The sequence below is a fragment of the Lonchura striata genome, chromosome 3 (assembly GCF_050655825.1).
Source record: "Lonchura striata isolate lonStrDom1 chromosome 3, ASM5065582v1, whole genome shotgun sequence".
In the NCBI taxonomy this organism is placed as follows: domain Eukaryota; kingdom Metazoa; phylum Chordata; class Aves; order Passeriformes; family Estrildidae; genus Lonchura; species Lonchura striata.
Genome location: NC_140705.1, coordinates 99,647,025 through 99,663,646, shown reverse-complemented (window position 1 = coordinate 99,663,646; position 16,622 = coordinate 99,647,025). Strand labels below are relative to the sequence as shown.

General features: G+C 40.1%; 1 protein-coding gene across 1 annotated transcript; it reads right to left on the bottom strand.

Annotated features, from left to right (window-relative positions):
- Window positions 1-174: 174 nt before the first annotated feature.
- On the bottom strand, window positions 175-16,591 carry ABCG5 (ATP binding cassette subfamily G member 5). The gene is made up of 13 exons (XM_021526444.4): window positions 16,301-16,591; window positions 15,451-15,572; window positions 14,865-15,001; window positions 14,548-14,646; window positions 13,441-13,573; window positions 11,985-12,124; window positions 10,607-10,736; window positions 7,891-8,104; window positions 7,423-7,628; window positions 6,457-6,595; window positions 3,344-3,529; window positions 1,608-1,720; window positions 175-479 (listed from the first exon to the last, which is right to left on the bottom strand). The coding sequence occupies exons 1-13, from the start codon at window positions 16,420-16,422 to the stop codon at window positions 295-297; spliced, it is 1,926 nt and encodes a 641-aa protein (XP_021382119.3). The 5' UTR covers window positions 16,423-16,591; the 3' UTR covers window positions 175-294.
- Between the last annotated feature and the right edge of the window lie 31 nt (window positions 16,592-16,622).

The window sequence follows — 16,622 nt, the reverse complement described above, 5'->3', positions numbered from 1 at the left end:
AGCAATAGCTGACTAAATTAAATCAGAGAGCCTTTTAAAACATGAAATACTGTTGATTATTGCTGATCTGGAAATCAGCCAGAAGAGAGGGGTGGGGAATACCAGTACCAGGAGTCATTGACATTCTTAAGAGAACATTGGCTTTCAAGGTGAAAACAAACATGAGAAGATGAATGTGTTTTTATATATGTAATCATTTAAATCCTATCTAAAATCCAATATAAGCCTTTGACCATAATATAGATAAAAGTATAATATAGGAGATGGTTGTAATTGCCACTTTTTCATTGTCTGTCAATAATTCTCTCTTAATTTGAAGGTTAAAATTGCAATAATAGCAAGTACTGGTACAAAAGCATAGAGTATGAGGAAATCAGCTGTGAACCGGGACAATGCCCCAGGATAGTTTTCTTCAATGAACCCGATGCCTTGAGAGAGAACACATGCAGCATTATTCGCAGTGGAACTGTTGGCTGCACCTGTCAAAAGAAACAATTTCTTTAGTAGGTAAATCAGTAAAATTAACACTCAGACTCCAGTCTCTAACTCATGCCTTAAATACACCTCTTCCTGACATCACTTCCATGAAGAACCATACCCACAGGAGTATTTCTCATCACTGTGGGATAAAACCAGACAAGCCCTATGTTTCTGCAGTTAATCCATGACATATGTTTTGAAGGGAAGAACAAATGGTCACTAGGAGCTCTCTCTTTTGTTCATGACAAACAAAGATTTATGGCTTTTCAGACACATTATCTGGAGTGACATCAAGAAGCAAGTTGCCCCATGTGGTAGACTTAAAATGTTCATATGTGTTGAGGGTTCCAAAATGCAAGAAACAGTGACTCTCTTGCATTAAAAACTTAAGAAGGGCACATTATAAATGAGGTGTTTACTGGTAATAATAGAGTCATGGATTCATTTTCTAACAGTTGTTGATCTTGTAATAAAGAGGTGCAGGAGTGATGAATAAATAAAAAATATGTAGCCTTGGAGAGGAGCACAGATACCTGGCTACAACACCCCAAATATCTTAGGGCAGGTCCAAAGCTGTAAGTTTCACCCCACTAATGTGTATTAGCTATCCATCCTGCTACCCGGATTTGTTCTCTTGTTTTGCAGCAAAGCACAGCCTGACAGACCCAAGCTGATCAGTAAAAACCATGGAAACGCATGTGAACTGAAGCCTCTCTAGTATTAGAGGAGATACCTGGTCAGCTGTTTGTTACCTCTCAATATTCACTCCACTGCTGTCTGATCTTAGATTGTGCAATTCTCTTGATGCTCTATTTGTGTAACATTGCTCAAAAAAAAATTTCCAGCCTGTAATAATCTTAGATTCCAAAACTCCTCCAAAAAGGAGAGAAGAGAACAGGTGAAAAAGAGGAAGATGGAAGAACTGGAAGAATAATAAATGGTTGGAACAAAACAATGAAATTCTGCTCTAGCTTGCTGATGTGGCATTATAGTCTTTACTAATTAGTAAGTTCTTTTTAGCAACTAAAAAGTTACATTTATTTTATCAGGATACATGTACATAGAACGAAAATAGGCATCAACATCTCATTAAAATTATTTATAATAGACTTTTTTTGAACACTTACCACATGTGAAGTTTAAGCCATAAAATTCATTGACTACAAGGACTTCACTGCTGTACTTTTGAAATGTAAGAAAACCAAGCACTTTCAAAGGTTTTGGCATTTCTTCAATGGTCCTTAAAGAAATAGAGAAGTTAAGCTGGCTTTTGCTACATACTAAGAGACCCCAAATTAAAACAAGCTCTCACTGTTTTTAACCTATAACAAAATCAGTTCTTGTCTCTACCTGTAGGGTTCTCAAACATAAAGTCCAATTTTAGAGCTAAATGATGAGACAACCATGAAGGCTGTCCCTGACTTCGGTACAGTGTCACAACATTCAGCCCTGACTTGTTTATGAACAGTCACAAAGAATTCTATGGTTGTTTGCTGTTCACATGGCAGTGATAAACAGAAAATGACAAGACTATATAAACCTTACTTGCGAAAATGTTCTGCTTTCAAAGTAAGAAATCCTCCCTCCATCTTCAAAACTAAGTAATACTGAATAGGAATTCATTGCCACAATAATAACAATGCAAAAATGAAGCAAAAATAATGAGAAGAAACATTCAACAAGACAGGGCAATTTCAGCATCTACCATACTTCAAGACTTAGAATTCAACAAAAAAAAAATTAACAGGAAAAAAACCCAGCAACCTAAGTCTCGATGCTACTTTTAATGTCCTTCATTGCTTATGAAGATTAATCAAAAAGATTCATAATATTAATGAGCAAATTCTGTGCTGTAAAATAAGGTTAGAAACCACTCTAATGTTTTTAAGTTATCATTAACGCATTAGACTACAGTAGCAGGAATAAATGTCTTCCACTATAAACATACATCTTTCTGAAATTAGGCAGGGACCAAATAACTAGACACTAACCTAGCTTTTTATCATAAGTAAGAGCTGAGATCTACTTTAAAGAGAAAAAGCATCATCAGCTTTGTGAAGATTCAGATGGTTTTCTTAAGGACAACAGCATGTGTTGTTAGGCTTCATTTTCATTGGGAGGGTCTCAGGTAAACATATCCTACTTGCTCAATATCTTAAGAAAACTGCTTTTAACAATTACACATTTATTCTGGTATGTCCCTCAAAAAACCCAGTAATTTCAGTATTGACAAATACAAGGGGAAAACTGTTCAAACTTCACACGATTAAAACAAAACCATTTATTTGCACAGTAACAGATCAAGTGGAACACAATTTTCCCACCTATTTACTACACTCCTCAATAATTTCTATAGATTTCAGTCTGTAGGAGTAGAAAAAGTGACTGAAAAGTTTACTGGTTAAATGGATAATAATACTACTAAGATAGTTGAGAGCAACTGCTTTTTTTAAACCAGCATTACCAGTGTTTAATGTCAGAAGTTCCAGCAGTTACTAAACAATGTAGGAACAGGAATTTTTGGTAGGCTCCTTTAATGAGGACAGCATTTCACATTATTATGTCAGCATCAATAAAAGAATTCAGATGAGCAGATAGATACTAATTTTTCAGTTTTATCTTCAATGTATTTGCAAAAACAGGGAAATCTTCAATATCTTTGTTGATATCTAAAGATATTAAGTGTCTGGTTTTGTGTTTAGTACAAGGCCCAACAAGATTAGGTAGTTCTGCCTCTGAAGGAGCTGCTCTTGCTTTTCCATTGCTACCTGTGCATTACTGGATTTCTGCAAAACCAACTTATAGAAACTCTTCCACATCAGTGTTAACAGCAACACTGTAACAAAGTAAGATATTTTCCTACCTTACTAGTCCTGTTCCCACTATCACACCAGCTGAATTAAGTAGCACAATGCCACTCTGAACTAGATTTGGGTCTTGAACCATGCCAAGTATAACAAGTGTTAGTAGTTCACCAATCATGTGAGACACTAGAATAACAGCAAAGAAAATTCCAAATCTGGAAGCATCAGGATGCAATCCTGTAGTCCTGTACAAAGATGAGCAAAAGAACAGTTAAAAAACAATGTTTGGGTAGTAAACTTGGAAAGTAGCTTTTACTTTTGTTTCTGTTTGGGATTTTTGCAGCTATAGCTCATTAGGTGAAGAGTTTATGACTTAATCCTTAGTATATTGTACAGAATCTTAACACAAAGGACATCAACTTACTATCACTATGTAAGTGCAGATACATGAGGTTTTCTCCATCTAGACTGAAGAGGGTTCTGCAAAGATGTAGTTCTTGTAGAAACCCAGTTTTTTTCAAGACAATCAGCACGGCTTTCCAATTCCTTAAACTAACCTGCTGCTTCTTGTAAAGTCTTTGTAGTGGGAGTCATTCATGTAAGTCATATATTTAAATAACACCTTTATGCAGGTAATTAATAGATGGAATTTTGCACTTCTGAAAATGTGCAAGCAGTTGGATATACTTAATTAAATTAAAAACTAATTGAGTTCACCACCCATGCAATTTATACTAATGCAATTTCCCCCATACTCCTGCATTCTTCAATGAAACATGCTGCTCTCAGTTTCCCCCTAGCTAACCCAAGGGAGTCCTCTCAATCTATACTCAAGATTAAAAAGTTAAGAAAAGCCAGCAATTTCTTGACAAAATTAATTCAGCCTTAGAGTGTATGTGACAGATGACAAAACCCTTTATTACTCTGTGACACATTACTCTTTTTCCAAAATACCTCATACTAAAATTGCCTCACATTAGGTGCACACTGCATGCTTTGCTTAGCTCACAAGCAGCAATTCGACATTTAATTTTCTTTTTGTTGCTCAGTGCAAGACCCTCTGTGGTTTTTTTTTAAATCCACCATGTTCGAATATGGTCTTAAAACAGAAGTATCAATTTTCTCATACGCTTTCCTGTAGTGTTTTTTGTAACACCAGAATAATTTATAGATGGATGAACATTGACTCTTCCAGTATTAAACACTCAGCAAGGTAGCAGGTATTTAACAAGTTTTAAGTACAGATTGGTGCAGAAAAAACAGCTTTCCAGAAAACTATCACCTCTGAGCAACTCTAAAACTTTATACAGAGATATGGAGACACAGGTAGTAAATCATCTGGGGTATGAACAGAACAGAAGAAACTCTAAAAAAAGAAAAAAAAACAAAAAACAACCAACCCAAAGAGAGAATATTACAGCAACGGAATAACAACATGATGTGAACTGTCAGAAGATTTCCCAGAGGTATCTTCAGCTAGGAAAATCTGCATAGACAGGACATTCACTTGATTGCAAAAGACGCTCTCTTTGAACTTGGCCAAGCCTGCCTTGTGTCTGATCAGGTCAGAGTTTGGATTTGTCTGACCCAACTGGCTGACTCTACCAACACAAACCTACAAGAAATGGCTTGTCAAGATCTCTCAAAAAGTTAGTCCATTTGGGAAAGTTCACTCCTGCATAACTGCCAAAATTTCATCTAGAAACTGCTTGCCCTGAGAGGTCTAAGAGCATTGTGAAATCATGGCTTCCAAACAACGGCAATATTGGAAAGATAATGCCTGTAAATATTATCCATTAACTGGAGCCTCATTATTTATTGTTGACTGTGTTTGAGCCAACCAAAACACAGGGGCAAAGTCTCTGCCCATGTGGATTCCCTGTTTGTTATGGAGTTGAGAGTGTCATTGAGCCTGGAAAGCTGCTTTTCAAATGTCTGTTTTCTTGGCACCTTTCACAAACAGAATGTTAGCATAGCACTTAATGGAAGGAAGAGTAATTTCTGTCTGTCTGTCTGTGAAAAAAAGGCTTCTCAGGGAGTCCTGCCTCAGGAAGGTAGCACTGACATCTTGCAGAAATAAAATCTCAGCTAAGGGGATAAAGGTGACTACTTTTCATAACCACGCTAAACTACAAAACAACCTGTTCATGCATGCAAGTGTCCTCATGCCTGGAAGAGCAGAAATGTTCCTCTCAGGTATGTTATCTTTTCATTGAGATTTCAAATTGAAATAATTAAATAAATGCTGAGCACTGCCCCTCATTGCCTACTATAGAAAGGAAGGAAGAAGGGAATAGTCATCCTTTTTTTCTGAGTTTTTCCAGATCGGGGAAAATTCCTACAAAATTCCCTGTGCAGAAATTCTAACTCAGAAGTCCAAGCAATTTTGTGTAGTTCTACTTTATCCATTTTCCATCCATCTTACTGGAAAGTAAGAGCACTAACATGCACAGCTATAGCAGAATGGATTCTGCACTTTTTTTCTTTTATGGGGGTATATCCACTTATCACTTTTGAACAGCTCATCAGAGAACATGCATCCACGACACAAACCAAGCCTGCTCATCACTTGTACACATTTTACTACAGACTGCCAAATGATTGCAACTATCCCAGGAAAACTAAAATTAACTTTGGTGCACTAGACATCTCTCAACATTAGAAAAGAAAAAATAATGAAGGCCAGAAAATTGTGCTTTTCTCCAGAGGGTATAAGAAAGGGATCCAGATTTCATCACTTCCATATGCTGTAGCTAAACCCCAAAGTCTCAGGAAATAAAAGTTTTGTTACTGTCATGTACCTACAGCTGACATCTTCACTTTGGGTTTTCTTTTTTTTTTTTTTAATTTATTTTATTTTTATTTCCTGTCTTTCTAAATGCAATGTAAAATGACACTTCCTGCTTTCAATATGACAAGAGGATGGTAACTCTCCCAGGCCCATTAAAACTTTCCAAGTTACCTAGAGAAAAAGTTACCTAGAGAACTGGGGAAGAGTTTCAGCTCTGCCTGAAAGAGAAGGGCTAAATTTGTGTCATCTTTCCTTATGCTTTCTGTGCAATCATTGTGAGAGACAACAGCAGGTAGCCATGCCAGGAGGACTTTTGCTGACATGTTAACTGATGCTGGTAACAAAAACAAAATGGATCCAACAGATCATCCAAATGCTTACCAGTACATGAAGGTGCTGAAAATGGCCACACTGATGACACTGAAGGGCAGGAAATGGATTATATAAGCTACAAGCATTTGCCATTTCTTATACAAGCCATCTTTGCTTTCTTGGTCGCTGATAGCACGTAGAGGTGGGACTGAATTAAATATATAAGAAATTAAGTAAATTACCATTAAACAGAAAGAGCAAGACTTGTTGTTAGCAGAAATGTTCATGATCTGAAGCACAGGGATGACTTTAAGAATATATCACTAACATTCTGCCTAAACCACTCTGATCCCTTTTCCCCCACTGTAAATGCAAAGCATGCTCCCTGCAGATTGTAAACATTGGTAGGCTTAATTAAAGAGGCCTAACTTATCAGCATGCAGGACATTCTTCTCTTTTTGCATATACAAATTAAGGACATGAGAAAACCTCTGTCACTGGCCAATTTATTGAGGTGCTCTGATTTCAACCTGATGACAGCAGTATATGTTCCCTACATGAGCAAAAAAGGTTATAGGGATGTAAATACAAACTACTGCTGCTTTCAGTATGGTACCTGTAAGAGAAAAATCCTTTAAAAAAATGTAATCATCAGATAATACTCATAAATCCAATTATGCTTAATTGCTGTCAAAGCTGTTTTGTATTTCCATCCTTCCCATGTGTCTAGTTTTGAGCTCACTTACATATAAGCTAGACCTAGACTTTGTCTTGACTATAAAATGCTACAAACAGGGAAATCTTTTGCACAATTTAGAAAAAAGCCTTCACAGACAGGCCAGCTGAAAAAAGAAAGGCAGGGATCAGGGCATATTCCCTTAAATTCCATTGAATTTTGTGCTTCTGTATCAACTCTGACATTACCTAGGCCAGTGAAGATCTTTAAAATTACTATCTTCAAAAAATACTTTTTCTTATTCAAGACAGAATGGCAGCAACACCTGCTGCTGCATGTAAGACAGGACAGAAACTCACAGAGGGCCAGAGCATTGAGCATCCCTGTGTAGGGGGGGGCACTCACACACTGGTAGATAAGCCCCACACGGTCCTGCACGGCTCCCTGCGCTGCGTCATTCCTTAGTCTAAGAAGGAAGAAGGCTACGAACAAGCCAAATAACAGGTTCTGCAGGAGACGCATAATGATGCCTATCCTGTCTCTGGAGAGATTTCTTATTGTTCTCCTGATAATAAAACAGAACAACAAAAGGCTTGTTAGCTACAACTGAAAACATGTTGGTAGGGTATTAAGCTTTGAACAAATCTTAGACACACAGTGTCCACAAAGAGTTAATATATTCAAAAAGACAAGGGACAAGTACAGTGGGAGATCAAATAACCAAGGAAGTGCATCTATACATGGAGGGGAAACCTGGGAGATTAGTGGAGAAGAAAAATAATAATTGCTTTAAAAGGGGGGGGTTGGGGGTGGGGGGGTAGTCTTACCGTAAAAGAATCAGTATTTGGTCAAAGCCACTGGGTGAGTCTTTGTTTTTGAATGGTATTGGTGGCAGCTCCTTCGTATACTTTGTTTTTTCAATGACTTCCAGTACTTTGCTAAAGATCTCTGAGTTTCTATAGGCTGATACAAACTCCTGAACCCTACTGTAGGTTTTCAGTTCATGTTCCTTGCTTCGGGTGTCCACAGATGTCAGATCCACTGTAAAATGACAACGTTTTTACTCTATATACACATCACTTTCCCTTCCTATCTTTTTTCCCCATGCAACTAACTTCTTGTCTCCATTCTAAAATACGTGAAGATGAAAAGGTCACTTGAAAGTATTCAAGGTTTCTTTCTCCCTTATGTTAGATGCAGCAGGAATTAATTAACTGTGCAGCCACAAGGAATTTGTGATTTGTAACCTCTGTAGGACCCTGCAGTTCAGGTCCTTGATCTGGAAATGCAGGGCCTGAGCACTGTGCTGGTCAGACCTTTAGCACTCTCCTTGCACAGCACAGAGCTGTAGAGAACAAGACAAAGCACAGAGGATGAACATTCATGAAGATGAAGAGATTACTTATCTGGTCATGTATTTCTCAGGTTTTCAGGCAAATGCTCAGATGTGGCTCCATGGCTCCCCCTTGCCCTCTGCCCACTCCTCCATAACTATGAGAGCTTTATTTTTTGCTTAGTATGAACTCACACTGTAGAGACACTGTTCTCTCCTTGAGCTATTAATGCATTGTTGCACTGGGTTTCACCTACCTCCTTTGCAGACATACTTCTCTTTTAATGTGAAGTCAGAGGATGTTCAGCTGGCCAAATTCCCTTAGCAGGTTCAGCCCAAGCTGAAGGAAGCATTACTGACTGCTGCAGAACTCAGGAAAGGTAACTACAGCACAGAGTTAATATTCCTTTCTAACAAGTCCACCTAAACATACTACTGGCACCAACAATTTTTTTGCTGGCAAATGGGAAATTTGCATGTTCCATTTTTACAAGTCATACAGAGTCAGTACTAGTGCTAAAACACCTTAGAAACTTCCCTTTTCTCTAACAGCAATGAAATAGTCAAGGTTTTGAAAACTGGATAGTTGTTCTCAGCATTATTTGTTCTTACCCAATTTTATATTACTCTTCTACATGTGGTAAGATATCTTCATCAGTTACTTATTCCTAAGGTTTCTCTCATCCTTAGATTTCAGTTTTGCAATGTTCTGTTCAACTTCAAAATACAAATTCAACAAAAGGAAGCCTTGTCCAAGATTCTTAGGCTTCCTCAAAATCCGAATTAGACTTATGAATAGTTCCCTGGTGTTCTAAGAGCTGGAATTTAGCAGAATTGTCTTCAATGGTAAACACATTCAAAATGAAGCCTTTGCTTTTACAAATATGAACATCTGAAACACAGAAACACATTTTAAAACTTGGCCAATGTGACTTGCTGGAAGTCACACGGGAAATGGCAACTGGGTGTGCTTTAAAAGAATGGTAACACTGACTACTATAACTAGACCATCTAGCTAATGCCTACCATGCATTAGTAACTTTTACAAACATGCAATATAACCCACATTCAGTACATAGGATATATTTTCCTATTGCTGGTGTAAATGATATCAGAATCTGTCCCTTCATTCACATCAAATCACACAAAAAAAATATAAACTACCAATTTTTGAAAGACTAAATATTCTGATGATTCTTTGCTCTAATCTGTATTTTTTTCCTGTCACATTCAAAGGTTGACATTTGAAGAATGCAGTACTCTCTTTACCAAGATTTTTTTTAAGTGGGTCTAAATCTCAAATAATCTATATTTTTCAAGACTATTCAAATTCATGAAGGCAAAATTATCCTAACTGTCATACCAGTATTTTCAGCTTTATCCCATTCCAGCTTCATGTCAACAACCAACCTCTCTTCTGAGTTTAGAATGCCATGTAGACAATAGGAAAACACTGCCTGCTCTGAATGGAGCTTTTTGAATTGGTCAAATTCCCTGGTTAGTGCTCAGCTAGTACTGCCATCCTAACATGCTGGATTTAAATAGAGTTATGTACATGTCTGCGTATCTGTACACATACAAACACACCCACATTCTCTTCAAACCTGTGCCTGTGTGGTTCATGGGACATGGATGTCCTGCAGAAAAACCAAGTCTCATTTACAAAGTCTCCTGCTTACCCTTTTTTTTTTTTTCGTCCTGAACTGGTAAAACAATACTCTCCAGCTTATGCCAACTCCTGAAGCATCCACTCTGTTCCAGCTGTTCACCCTGGTATTAACAACTCCCCAAACATTTAGAAACCTCAAACTTAGAATTCCTGGAAATTGATGCCTCAAGTTATCCCATATTTTTTGTACACCCTTCCCTCCACACAACTCTTTTAAGTTGCTTGGCATCACAGAGTCTGGAGGAGCATGGGATTTTCCACAGTTTTGGAATCAAATTTTCCAACATCCAGTTGGGAAATGCCATCAGGAATCCACAGGTTTCATGAAGATGAGATTATTTTTTTAGTGGTAGTTTACTCCTTTACTGCAAATATGGCTATTTTATGGAGTCATTAGGAATGACATGGGGCCAGCCCTCTATCTGAGCTGAAAATAATTAAAAAGTTGGAGCAGAATTCAAATACATTTTTATCTCTGGAAAAACTTTAACTTGGGTTAAAAACCAAAACTGTTTTACCAAAACAATTTAGACAAACTTACCAAAGAAGTCAAAAGGATTTGATTGTTCAGGACAAGAATAGCCACAGTCACTAAAAAATGAGATCATTTCCATAGGGTTCCCACAGAAAACCATTTCCCCAAAGCTCATGATGGCTATTTTATCAAATAACTGTTGGGGAAAAAATAATATATTAGCAGTATGTACTAAGAATCACAGAATATGCTGATTTGGGAGGAATCCATCAGGATCATCGAGTCCAACTCCTGGCCCTGCATAAGACACCCCAAGAATCACACCATGTGCCTAAGAGCATTGTCCAAAAGCTTCTTGAACTCTGTCAGACTCGGTGTTGTGGCCACTTCCCTGGGGAGCCTGTTCCCAGCCACCATCTGTGTGAAAAATCGTTTTCTAAGATCCAACCTAATCATTCCCTGTCACACTTCAGGCCATTCCCCCAGGTCCTGTCACTGGGCACCACAGCAATCAGATCAGGAGTGCATTCATTCTTGAGTACAGCTACTGTCTTGGTAGCAGAAATGCTTTGATGGGAAAAATAGTTTTGACATATTCAAACTTCCTTACTGTATTTCTCCCAAAAGTCCTTTCTTTCACTCCTCTCATTGGTGGTCATGCAAACTGACACATCTTTAAGCTCTAGTGGTTCTCAAAACTGTCAGTGACAACAGCATACAGAGGTAATCCACAAATAGAGATGTGGCTTTCTGACTTCACTTCTAATGCACCTTCACTTACTGACCCTTTTGTGCTTAAAACCCCAGCCTGTAGAGACCCCAAATTGTTGGTAAGATTGTCCTGAAGTGCTTAAGGACTTTAACAGCACTGCTCTTCAGGTGAACATTTGCCAGGGCAAGGTTCCCACCAGCTATATTCGATCCATGTTCTCAAGACACCAGGGCTGTTTTCCGTCCAGAAAAGCACTGTCACTCCCCTCTGGCCTTACAACCATTAACACTCCATTCAGTCAGCCAAGGAAGAGGAGTTTTGTATTCAGGAGGCAGGTGGTGGATAAGAGCAAAGTGAGAAATAGTAATGGGAAGGGAGAAATGCTCTCCCCAGCACAAACCCTGCAAGGCAGGACTGCCCCACCACACAACCAAGGTGTACCCACATGCCTTGTCTTTACTTCTCCCAGTGGTTTTGGTTTGGGTAGTTGCACAACACAAGTGTTAAGCACACTGTCAGACTTTACACTATTTTCACAAGGCAATGTGTGTCCCTAAATGCCCTGTGACTAGGACAAGGCCGGAGTTGCAAAGTTCAAGAGAAGCCTCTAATTAAGCAAAGGAACGGAAAGGCAAAGAGGCAGCTATACTGGATCTAGTACTTCCATCCTGAAAAGAGCCTAAGTACTAAAAGATCAGGTGGAAAAGCCAATAGTGAGTAGATATCATCTACCTTGAAAAGTTCTGAGCGAGGCTGATGGATTGTAAGAATCACAATCCTGTCTCTGTGTGCAAGCTCTGAGAGAAGCAAGACAAGCTGGTTTGCAGTCAGGCAGTCCAGCCCTGTCGTTGGTTCATCAAGTAGCATGACCTCTGTAAAACAACAAGGAATAACTTTAAAATTCAGGGAAGTGAGGAGCAAATGGCATAGCTTCTGCCCTTAAAGTTAATTTTAAATAACAGAAATTACTTTATAGGTGAAGTTCCACACATAAAGTAGGGTATGTACAGATACTGCCATGATGAGATCTTTCAGTTTTATTTTGTTTCAGTGCTTCTGTTTCAATGACTAAAAATAAGGACAGTAAAAAAATACTTCAGAGCATAATACTTCTTCTAAATTCATGTGAAATCTGAAAATTACCAAAATAGTTCTGATGCATACATCTGCTTTCAAGAACAATAATGATAAATTTCAGCATTTACAAAATTGTAAATAAAAGCAACAAAATTAGCTAGGAGTCATATATTCTGAATTAAATTTATATATACACACAGAATTTGCATGAACAAACCAAGATTTGTTAAAATACAGCAGATGCAATTCCATAGATTGAAGCAGATGTTACTGCCTTTTCTTCATTATTTTATTGCACATCAAAGAGAAAAACTTAGAATCAAAGCCATTATTTTTATAGAGATGACAAGCACAGAAGAGGGCAGTCCAACCTTGATCAGGGTATGAGGGGAGGGGAGTTTTTACTCTAGGTTTATCTACACAGAATTACTGTAGTATTTACTGTAGAGTTTAGTGAGGTCCTGAGCAGCAACCACAGCCCAGGAGTCAGCAGTAGCAGGGATGTACCTCACTATACTCCTTCCTGCCTAATGTGCATTTGTAGCACATCCACATGGCTACAAGGACTCCAGCATCCAATAAATATGTGCTGTACATTCACTCTGTGAGATTCTGGCACATTGAAGAAACTCTCTGACAAAATTTTTCACATGGATAATCCTTCCACAGTTGCTCAGCTTTGATTTCCTTTCATTGGAATTTTTTTGGCACAGGAACATACATGGCACTCACACATACATAGATCAAGGTCGGCTACTCCACTACAAGGCTCAGTACTTGCACATGTATGACTCTAATGTACTCCAAAATGATAAATTAATGGTCCACAACCAACATTTGGGAAGAGTGAACCCAGAAAGACTTGAAATGGAAGTCTAAACCCATGTTCAGTCCCTAAGATTTTTAATCTGTCTGCTTTCCAAGATCAACTAAGAGATCAATGGCAGACCCCAGTAACTGCTTATTCTTTTCTGTCATCACCAGACTGGCTTCTGCTGAATTAAAAAATGCAAATGCTTTTGTATTTTAAAGTGGTTTACAGAGGCCTGTGGTAGGAGCCCAAAGTGACACAGCCTTGTTTTATTTTGAAAATCCATGCAGCAGTACTTACTGGGATCTTGTAAAAGCTGGGCTGCAACTGATACCCGACGCCTCTCACCCCCAGAAATTCCTACGACATTCCGGCTTCCAATTATTTTGTCAGCAATGTGGCTGAGACTCAGCTCAGTCATAACTGCATCTACCTAAAAATAATTACAATTTCAAAACACTCAACACAGTCCAACTCAGATACCTGTGTGCAATGGCAAAAAACAGAAAAAAAAAACAAAAAACATAATTTTAAGTTACAGCTTTCCCAATATCCTGGTTGCATCCATTCTAGTTGGACAGTATCTGGTCTAATTTCTATTTGATTATTTTAAAAACATTATTTAAATTGTTATTCTTTAAATTTTTTTTTAAATGTATTCTGAAATGAGTAAATTTTAGCCTCACTTGACATTAAGAGATTAAGCGTTCAGAGGTGACTAGAAGTTAAGGTACGGAGCATAATGTGCTGCTCTGGCTTCCAAAATCAGGGAACAGGAAAGCACATTAATTCTGGGTAAGTACTGAGTGGAAGACTGGGGAAGAGAGAAGACAGAAAGCAAGACCCTCTGGTCAAGAATATCCTATTTTACTTTTAATAGAATTCAAAAAGAGCCCTTTAAATAAATCCGAAACACACTGATTTCACCAAGGCAGTTGCTTGTAGGAGGCTTAGTAGACGAGTGTTTTTTTGAGCTGTTGTGGTTAGTGAGAGATATCCTACAGGAGACATTGTGGTGCCAAAATCAGCTGTGCTGTCCGTGAGACTTGCCAGCACACATGGGCCTAAATACCCCGGAGAACAGAAGTTCCCCCCTGGGGAAGGGGAACTGGCCTCAATACCAAGACCAGCATCCCCTGCAGTAGTAACTGCTTCATCTTCAGGTGGGAGCGTTTTGTCCCAGCATCATGGTGATGTCCTGGGGCACCAGCACAAGTCCCTTGAAGAGGTGGGACCACCAGAGAGCTTGTGCCCTACTACTCAGCAGAGGGATTTCCCCCCATTTGCAGAATGATGATTACAAAGCCTCATAAACATAAAACACAGCCATGGATGGAAAGTGCTTCTGGTGAAAACATTACATGACATGCTGCATGACTTTCTGGTGGAAGACTGTAAAATACAAACCTTCTTTTTGATGGAGCTGTTGGAGCATTTCTTAAGAGTTAGTAAAGCCGTGTAGGTCAAAGACTCCTGTACAGTGAGAAAGGTTAATAAAGTGTCATTCTGAAAAAAAAAAATGAAGAGGAAAAAGCAGTTAGTCCCATAGTAATTAGAATTTTGTCCCTCTTCATGCAAGCCTAATCACTCATACAGCTCATTGACTGATTTGTCCCAAATTTCCTAGTAAATTCACATTTACATTACAGTATACTCCATTACGCCAGCAACTTTTTTTGCACAAAAGGAAGCACAGCACACAAAAAATAAATGTAGACATCAACCTGTGGCACATAAGAGAAGCAATCTCTGAACTGTTCCCTCTTCAGCTGACGTCCATTCACATACACTTCACCAAAGAAATTGTCTTTATGTCCCAGTCTTCCCGATATTGCATCCAGAAGTGTTGTTTTCCCAGATCCTTTAGAAAAAAATAAATTACTCATGTGCTGAGATGAATTTTATGATTCCAAGAGTGGTAGCCTGACTTGGATGGACACATACAAGAAGTACAAAGTTGGATTTTTTTCCCAGTAACTTTAAAATAATAGGCCCTGAAATGGCAGCTAATTAAGGGAAAGTAAATGGGAAGACTAGAATGCAAATTAGCATTTAAATAATAAAAAATTTGCACTCTGCAGTGAAACATTTGAGTTTTGAAGTAACCTTGTCTGTTACTGCAGTTATAATTGTTAGTTAGATGACAGAAGACTGAACTCTGAAAACCAAGAACCATTTTTACAAAGCAGAAGTTAAAATCAGCCACAATTTCATTATCGAAAACACAGACCTCAGTCACATTCATGTCACTATGGAAATCACCAGTATTAACTGTGATCTTATTTCATTTAAAGTACAGGAACAACTTACCAGAATTTCCTAAAATCCCCATAATCTGTCCACTTTCTATGTGAAACGAAACATCCTTTAGTATTTGCCGGGTCCATTTTTTACAATATGAAGAAAAGTTCCACCATGGGCCAACACGCTCTCTTGGAAAGCAAACACCAGTAACAAATTTAGAGAGAATATGTAAAGAATTTTGCATAAAGCAAGTGAATGGTTCATAGCTACTTGCATGTGGGATGGGAGCTGCAAGGATTTTAAAATATGGAAAAATAAAAGTTATTTTTCCCCTTGCTCTTTTCTCTCCTAAGGCTTCAACTTTGGCATTACATGGAAGATAAAACGAAGCCTGAGCATATTTTTCAGAATGTTTGCTAAGAGGCTTTTGGACTACACCCAAAAGGCCAACCATGAACTGTGGCTTTATTTGCTGATGATGTTTGCCAGCCATTAATCCACCTGCCCCTTTCCTTAGGGCCTCGTGTTCTCCCTCCGGCAGCAGCAAGGAGGCAGCGGCGAAGGGCGCGGCGTTTGGGAGCGGCTGGAGCAGTCCTGCGGAGAGGCGCGGGGCCGCGCGGCGGCGCCATGAGGGGCCCGGCCCGCACCGCCCGGCCCCGCACCGCCCGGCCCCGCACCGCCCGGCCCCGCACCGCCCGGCCCGCACCGCCCGGCCCCCGCGGGCCCGCACCGCCCGGCCCCCGCGGGCCCGCACCGCCCGGCCCCGCACCGCCCGGCCCCGCACCGCCCGGCCCGCACCGCCCGGCCCCCGCGGGCCCGCACCGCCCGGCCCGCACCGCCCGGCCCGCACCGCCCGGCCCCCGCGGGCCCGCACCGCCCGGCCCCGCACTGCCCGGCCCGCACCGCCCGGCCCTACCTGACGGCGTAGCACACACCCCGCACGCCGATGCTGTCGGGGAGCTGCCCCGCAGCCATCCCCCTGCCCGGCCGCCCGATGCCGCCGCTCTTCTCCAGCGTGGGAGACGCGCTGCCCGACATCCTCGGGTGCCGGGGCTCCGCAGCCTCCCTGCGTCCCTCAGGCTGCTGGCCGGGTGCCTGGCACTGCCACCGCCACCGCCACCATGCCTCCCCCGGCACCGCTGTCCCGCGACAGGGCAGGTCGCTGCCCCCGGCACTTGCCACCTCAAAGGAAACAGAGACGCTTCCTGTTCTTTATCTTTTTTTTTTTTTTTTTCCGG